Source organism: Coregonus lavaretus (genome assembly GCF_964263955.1).
Source record: "Coregonus lavaretus genome assembly, chromosome: 23".
Taxonomy (NCBI): Eukaryota; Metazoa; Chordata; class Actinopteri; order Salmoniformes; family Salmonidae; genus Coregonus; species Coregonus lavaretus.
Genome location: NC_140010.1, coordinates 46,481,520 through 46,489,764, shown reverse-complemented (window position 1 = coordinate 46,489,764; position 8,245 = coordinate 46,481,520). Strand labels below are relative to the sequence as shown.

Sequence of the window (8,245 nt, the reverse complement as noted above, 5' to 3'; positions counted from 1 at the left end):
CACCATCCCAACCGTGAAGCACGGGGTGGCAGCATCATGCTGTGGGGGTGCTTTGCTGCAGGAGGGACTTGTGCACTTCACAAAATAGATGGCATCATGAGGAAGGAAAATGATGTGGATATATTGAAGTAACATCTCAAGACATCAGTCAGGAAGTTAAAGATTGGTCGCAAATGGGTCTTCCAAATCGACAATGACCCCAAGCACACTTCCAAAGTTGTGGCAAAATGGCTTAAGGACAACAAAGTCAAGGTATTGGAGTGGCCATCATAAAGCCCTGACCTCAATCCTATAGAACATTTGTGGGCAGAACTGAAAAAGCATGTGCGAGCAAGGAGGCCTACAAACCTGACTCAGTTACACCAACTCTGTCAGGAGGAATGGGCCAAAATTCACCCAACTTATTGTGGGAAGCTTGTGGAAGGCTACCCGAAATGTTTGACCCAAGTTAAACAATTTAAAGGCAATGCTACCAAATACTAATTGAGTGTATGTAAACTTCTGACCCACTGGGAATGTGATGAAATAAATAAAAGCTGAAATAAATCATTCTCTCTACTATTATTCTGACATTTCACATTCTTAAAATAAAGTGGTGAACCTAACTGACCTAAGACAAGGAACTTTTACTAGGATTAAATGTCAGGAATTGGGAAAAACTGAGATTAAATGTATTTGGCTAAGGTGTATGTAAACTTCCAACTTCAGCTGTATCTCCCCAGAGACCAGCAAAGAAAAATCCTGATTGGATTTATTTTTTCTCTTCAGTGTTAACCCTTTCCTTTCCAACAAAAACTGAAGACATTGAATCAGAACATCATTGAACATAATATAATTATCATTATTTTATAAACTCTTAGCCCTTCTCTGAAGACGTAGAAGACCCATTTTTCTCCACTGTGTTTGGCCTAGTAATAATTTGTTGAGTGGCTCTATTTTCCTTCAGCATGCATTTTTTCACTATTCTGAATGTCTAAAGAATCCATATGTTGTTCTGAAATATGAACACAGAAATACTGGAAATGTTGAACTCTTAATATGGTGTTGATTTTACAAAAATACAATCATGGTCTTGAATTGGATTCACATTTTTCTGGTCTTGACTCGGTCTCGGACCCCTTGTCCCACTCCCGGTCTCGGTCTTGACTATGACTCGATTTGCTCCGGTCTTGGTCTTGAATTGGTCTCGCTTTTGGTGGTCTCGTACACAACAATGCATTTTACTGCTCAAGATTAACTGTAATCCAAACACACAACAGTATGTGTGGCTTTTTAAAATGAGCATTGGCGCTAGGGCATTGGCACTTGACTAAAAAAGGATCATGACTCAGCCTTTCGGCATTTGTCAGCCATTCCTGAGTTCTCGTGGCAGTCTAATTAGTAGGACAAGCACCTGACGTAAGGATAAGTCATCTCCGATACATTGCCAGCTGGGGAGGAATAGCAGAGCAATTGGGACTGGGGAATGAGGGAATGGGAAGAGGAGGGTTGTCAAACTACTGCCAGATAAGATTTCCCATTCAAACTGTCAATTATACAGTTTAAAAATATAAACGCAACATGCAACAATTTTGCTGAGTTACAGTTCATTTAAGGAAATCAGTCAATTGAAATAAATTCATTAGGCCCTAATCTATGGATGTCACATGACTGGGCAGGGGTGCAGCCATGGGTGGGCCACAAAAGGGCTTTATTGCAGACAGAAATACTCCTCAGCACCCCCCCAGATGCGGTGGTCCTGGGCTGGCGTGGTTACACGTGGTCTGCGGTTGTGAGGCCGGTTGGACGTACTGCCAAATTCTCGAAAATGACGGCGGTGTCTTATGGTAGATAAATGAACATTACATTTTCTGGCAACAGCTTTGGTGGACATTCCTGCAGTCAGCATGCTCCCTCAAAACTTGAGACATCTGTGGCATTGTGTTGTGACAAAACTGCACATTTTAGATTTGACCTATTATTGTCCCCAGCACAAGGTGCATCTGTGTAATGATCATGCTGTTTAATCTGTTTCTTGATTTGCCACACCTTTCAGGTGGATGGATTATCTTGACAAATGATAAAATGCTCACTAACAGGGATGTAAACAAATTTGTGGACAAAATTGAGAAATAAACTGTTTGTATGTGTAGAACATTTCTGGGATCTTTTATTTCAGCTCATGAAACATGGGACCAACACTTTACATGTTGCGTTTATATTTTTGTTCAGTTTAGTTTCCTTTACAAAATAATTTGTAGCATACATGTCATTCAAGATTCTAAACTGAAAGACACAGTGATTAACTAAAATGACTTGAGTGAACTTGGTTCCCCTCCCAACACACTTCCCTATTTTCCCCACAAGTACTACAGAGAGGGGCATCTTGTGTTCATGCGTTTGCCCATAAAGGCCCCCACAGACTACAATTTTAGCCGTTTTATTCCACCATTTTGCCATCCCAGACTAAATTACCACGTTGTGGGCACATTCTTAGGTGGCAAACGATTGTCAGACGTCTTGGCTTGTTCAGTGTGACAGGAGCCGTGCGAATACCCATACTTGCGTCCTAAATAGTAGGCCGTTTGAGAATGCAAAAAAATTAAGTTGAATAGTATGCAACATTTTGAAAATCGAGTATACTTTAAATGCCCGGATGTCATACTCATTTAGGCTTTGACAACAGCTGATCATTAGATATGGGGATGTGCTACCGATACCAACGTGTAGCGGGAAACAACGCAATCGCGCATGATGCATTCTCAGTATGCCAAAATATATTTTATTGTATGTGATTTTTTACAAATCTACTATGGTTTAAATGCCAGGATGTTATACTCATTTCGGCTCTTCATCTAGTATAATTAGATGCACACTTTTCCACAATGCATTGGAAGAGGTGGGCTGCGAGTGATAGACCCTAGTTTTCTTCAAGTAGCCAAACAACAAAACTAGCCTACTTATTTGGGAAGATGCCAAAAAGCGAAGCTCCTGTGGTGGTGTTCAAATGTAGGCTAAGTAGTTTTTGTTCTCCTTAAAATGACCATGATTATTGCATCATAGGCTACATCTTTAAAAACATAATTATTTTTTCTTATTTTCCCAAAGTGGATTTCTGTTTTCTCATTAAATTGTTTATTGTTCTCGTGGCCTTCAGAGCTTTTAAACTAAATACTAAACCATCTTTTGATTTTTCTGAATGTGTCGGCACCGGGAACTCGGGATGTGGCTGTGTTGTCATGTTAATCAAGCCATTTGATTTGAACATATGGATTGGTTTAGTTTTTTAGGCTACCTATTTAATTTATGGATCAAGCCTCAGCTGTCATTCTGATCTCGTTCCCAATGATCAGTGCTTTAGTATGTTGCTGTTCAGCAGTTCGGAATTTGCCATGCAGCCAACTATACGTTTTTCTGTGCAATACCCTTTAGATTTGAACAGTTGATGTGTACTAGGCCATTTGATTTAATGTATACACACACACCACAGCACTTTGGTTTCTCAAAATATGTTGAATTCAAACGAAATTATACATTTCTGTCTTCAGTCCTTTTTAAATAGGATAGACGGGCTATATGCGCTACAGTTTAGGTAGAATGTGAGACTGGTTATAGTCAGACAGTAGGACTAAAACTCCATTGAGTTTAGATAAATTAATGAAGTTGGAAATGAGCCATTGTCAGGCTGGTAAATGTGATGCAGGTCTGTTGAATTTTGATTTTTTTTTTTACTCACTCGGCCCCGCCCCACCTACTCAGCCAGTCAGGAGCCACGGCATACTGCATACTTTTTACTAAACAGTACGTGCTAAATAGTACGCGATGATTAGTACATAGTATGCAGTACGGATATTCGGACAGGGCCAGGGTATTGGTTTGCTGATTAATTACCACTACGTGCGGTCATACGCTCTGACAAAGTTCTGGCAGTGTTCGAAATGTTGAGCCTTCATTGTATTGTGTGGCTGGTATTATGAGACGATCCCTGCGACTGACCAATAGGAACACGGCCGGCAATGACACCATGTTGGTTTCTCGAAACGCCACCAACAGCTTGTTATTTTGATGCCATGCTCGAGACACCCGGCTGGCTGACGTAGCGTCGCAAGCCAAATCGCATAATGTGCCGACAGAACTGAAGCAAAATCGTACAATCTGGCCAAGGCCCGGTTTCCCAAAAGCATTGTTGAAGTTGCTATTGAGAACAATCATTTACAGACTGCCTCAGACCACTCATAGAACAGCTAAGTGCATCGTTAGATCATTTTATGCCCTTCCACGTAATTTTATGCGATCTCCGCTAAACATAAACGAGATGGTCTCTCTGTGACGCCGATAACTTCAGAACAAAAGTTGACAAGTTAAAAGGTTGCCAATGTCTCTAGAATTCTTACAAAACAACCTAAATGATAAAAATAGGCTTCAAATGAAAAGAGATTACTGCATAAAAATAATATAGCAGGCTACAAGCCCAATTAAGACGCATGTTATGTCGGACGTTGTAGAAATGATGCATCGTTTTGTTTTTTTTACCTCGTAAGCCTATGTTCTATCGGGAAACCGGGCCCAGGTTGTCGCACAGTCTGATGTAATAATCATAAGACAATCTGACATCCAGTGTGGGAAGGCCTTAAGCAGATCATGCAGCGTGCGCATGGCTCTGTGCAGTAAACCTAAGCAGACAGTGAAATTGAGCTTTGACCTTAAAATTAAAAAGGTTGGCGAAAGGCCAGCTAGCACACGAGGCTGCTAGAATTTCCGTGTGAAAGTGTGGTCTGTGTAATAAACACAGGCTAGCCATGCTCATGGCTAATGCAAATTACATTCTCATTTCAAGGTAGGACACGTGACTCCAGTCATACGTGATTTATAAAAATGTATGTGAGATCAATACATTCTTAAATACATTTGAGAATTATGTACAAAACATACAAAAACAAAGCATTTTAAGTTAAGGTAGACAACTGTGCAGAACCTTTCATCAATAAAAATAAAATACAAAAAATGTATAACCACTGGAAAGTTCAAGCGAGGCAGTGAAAAAAAGATTACTTTACGATTCCAGTCCAGGTGTGGCGCCGATAACTGTGCTAACGTGTCATTTTTGCGTTTGCATGCAACGCCACAAATATACACAGGAAGTTACTCAAGGCTTAAAAATATGGAGTCCTTTCTCTCATTCATTAAGCTTGCTGAGAGTTCCTCAGCTGCTCTAGTCTGCGTTTCAACTGTTCACTCTTTTTCCTCAACTGTTCTTTCAACAATAACAGTTTCTGCTCATCTGTTTGCATACTGAAAATGCACTCGGTCGCCTTTTTGAGTATGACCACTTTGGCTGCCTTCTCATTGTTCGCTACGTCCGGGATCTCGTCCCGCAATGCGAAAAAGCTCAACTTGAGCTCGTTTCGCCTTTGCCTCTCAAGCACATTGTGAGTCCTGCGTTTGTCATTATCCTCAGAGTCGGACGTTCTGGGACTCGAGCACTTGCGGTTGTTGCTGATTTGCTTGAGTACTCTCCCACTGCTCTCAAACTTAATCCTCTTGACGACGGGCTGCTCGCTCCTCGTCGACGGGTGAGCGGCGTAGTTGTGTTGGTGGATGTTGACGTGACACCGTTTCAGGACAAGGGGGCTGAGGTGTGTGCTGCTGCTAGACATGTTAGAGTCTGACCTCCTTACAGACTTTCTCTTTTCCACCGTCACCACGTCAATCTCTTCCTCCTCCTCCTCCTCCTCCTCGTCATCGTCGTCATCTTCTGTGAGAAAAAAAAAAAAAAAAAAAGTGTTTAGGTAACACGTCGATGATAAAAAGCAAGCATTTCTTATCCATGTGGACTATAGCGCCATATCCATTTTATGACTTAGGCTCCCTGCCCCTCAATGGTGGGTTTTATCATAGCCCCGTTTTTAGCCCAGCCCAGGTGGGCGGTGCTTAATTTTAGACTATTCCATTGGTCTTTAAGTGAAATCTCCACCCACCCAGTAACACAAAACTAACTCCACCATTCACTCTGCTGAGCATTGCAGTGCAAGGTCGGAGCAATGGCCAACCCCCTACCATTGGAAATTGAACAGGGAGGGAGACAGCTCCTTAAGCAAAAACCAGTGACATGGCAAACCCCATGCACTATTTAACATCAGTACTCGCATAGTAGTGCATTTATTAATACAAAAACCACAATCAAAAAGGTAATTGTCTGATTTATGCATGTTATCACACAACATTGAGTAATATATTTCTGCAAACAATATGCAGTCCAGCTATAAATAATTTAATTATAGCATTAACATGTGGCGCTAATACACACCTGAATCGCTATCGCTGCTGCTACCACTGTTAGGTGGGGTATCCAAAGGCAATGCCATGGCAGACGCTGTAGTCGTTTTGGCTGGTTTAGGGTTCTCCGCAAGCGGGTAAGGGTACACCACAGAAGGGTCAATGCATTCCGATGCGGAGTTGTTCAGGTCTTGCAGGTAATTCACGGTAGGGTTCGTGCTGGTTACTGTGCTAGCTTCCCCGGTCGCACTAGAGTCCCTCCTCGCTTGCAGCGTTGCTAGTCTCTCCGACACTACTTTCTCTAGTTTAGCAGCAGCCGAGAAACTGCTCCACATACAGTCCTGGATAATGATAGATTTGAGAAAAGACTGGGAGTAGTCCGCGTCACAAATGAAACTCTGGTTCACCACGTCATCCCCGAGAAATTCCGTGACCATCTCCAACTGGTCTGCAGTCGAGGGGAAGAGGCTTGATAAAGAGGATCGCCGGCTGGGAGAAAGCGGTGGTGTCGGCAGCAGCTCGAATTTCTTCCATATATCCTCGCTTGGAGCAGGGGGTTGGAGCTGGCTGTGTTGCTGGTGATAGAAATTATCCTCCTCAATGTCGAAGTAGAAGTAGGGCTGGACCGAGTCATAGTCGTAATCATAGTTCTTACTAGCCATATTTGAATTCAGCGGCATTGTGACTGCCTGTAATAAAATGGGAGAAAAATAAATGAGTAAATCTGCTTCGGATTCCAGCACGTGAGAACCTTGGCTATCAATTCGTTTAACAGCCAGGCTGTTCGTAAATAATTGAACAATTAAATGTATCGCAAAATCCATAAATTTAACTGCCGAGACTTGCTTCGTGAAACGTGCATTTACCCATTCCAATAGTTCAGTATGAACTCGTTAACTAGCTAGGAGGCTAATCCAATGCATGCCAAAGGAGCAGCTGTCAGTTAAATTACACCCGGCATTTCATGAGTGGATTTAGCAGTTCCATTCCAGCCCGACACATCGCACATTTACAGTGAAGTTATATTAGCGTAGATAGTTAGTTCGAAAAGTTTAATTTTAATTTAAAGACTTTACCAATTTAAACAAATCCGTACAAACTATCAAAAACAACCATTAAAGGAATAAAGAATATCTTACCATAGCAGTGACACCAAAAACAAAATTCTTATTTGAGAAAACAAGCAGGGGAAGTCAAACAGCCGATGTCAAGTGAAAGTAGTATTCCGAAAGTGGGAGAAGTCGACACCGGTGTTGTAAAGTCTTTCGACCCCTTCCTAGGACTTCAATGCTGTGTGTGCCTATGATGAGTATGACATGTCATTCTCTCTGGCTCAAGACGCCACTCTGCTGACTACCATTTACTGCAAGATTAAGAACAGCTGCTCCCGCGGGCTTTTAATACTACGGATTTTGTTTCTCCCTCCGCCAAACCCCGGTGCTCTTTCCCGCCAAATGCACATTGCGTAGTAGCATAAACACTAAATATAGGGATTATTTTGCACCATTAAAATTATCCATTGACTTTACACAGTTGGAGTATGTGTTTGCTTTAATATAAGGGTGAAGAGTTTTAGCACAATGGCGCTGCTATTTGTGGAACTATTTTACACAGTTTGTCGAGGGGCGTGGCCGTAGTAATAGTATCGCTGCACAGACCAGACAGAAGAATGGTAGTAAATGATGCAGTGGGTGTTCCGGGAAAATTCGCTCACCGTTTTGTGCAGACATGTGTCAGCCAACGCGTGTACCTCCAAATTCAATTTAAATTGAATGGAGTCAGTGTTTATTTTGATATTTATGTTGATTGTAAGCGTTTTTTGAACACGTCATGCATTTTAAAGGAAGTTTTAACAATATGGGATACACCATTGCATTTTGTTTGAATGAATGAAATTAATAAATAACCATGTTTAGATACGAGAAGCCAAGTTAATGTGTCAGCTGGCTCAAATAAGGGCATCATGGTGCACTGTTTATTTGTCACAAAA

The 8,245-nt window shown here is 41.7% G+C and overlaps 1 protein-coding gene across 2 annotated transcripts; it reads right to left on the bottom strand.

The window, feature by feature from the left end:
• Positions 1–4,838: 4,838 nt before the first annotated feature.
• Positions 4,839–7,784, bottom strand: mycb (MYC proto-oncogene, bHLH transcription factor b). 2 transcript variants are annotated; one of them, XM_084188153.1, is made up of 3 exons: positions 7,395–7,784; positions 6,287–6,944; positions 4,839–5,734 (listed from the first exon to the last, which is right to left on the bottom strand). In XM_084188153.1, the coding sequence occupies exons 1-3, from the start codon at positions 7,395–7,397 to the stop codon at positions 5,163–5,165; spliced, it is 1,233 nt and encodes a 410-aa protein (XP_084044279.1). In that variant the 5' UTR covers positions 7,398–7,784; the 3' UTR covers positions 4,839–5,162. The 2 variants fall into 2 exon arrangements, with proteins under 2 accessions (XP_084044279.1, XP_084044278.1); XM_084188152.1 differs by having other exon boundaries at positions 4,839–5,731; positions 7,395–7,483.
• Positions 7,785–8,245: the final 461 nt, after the last annotated feature.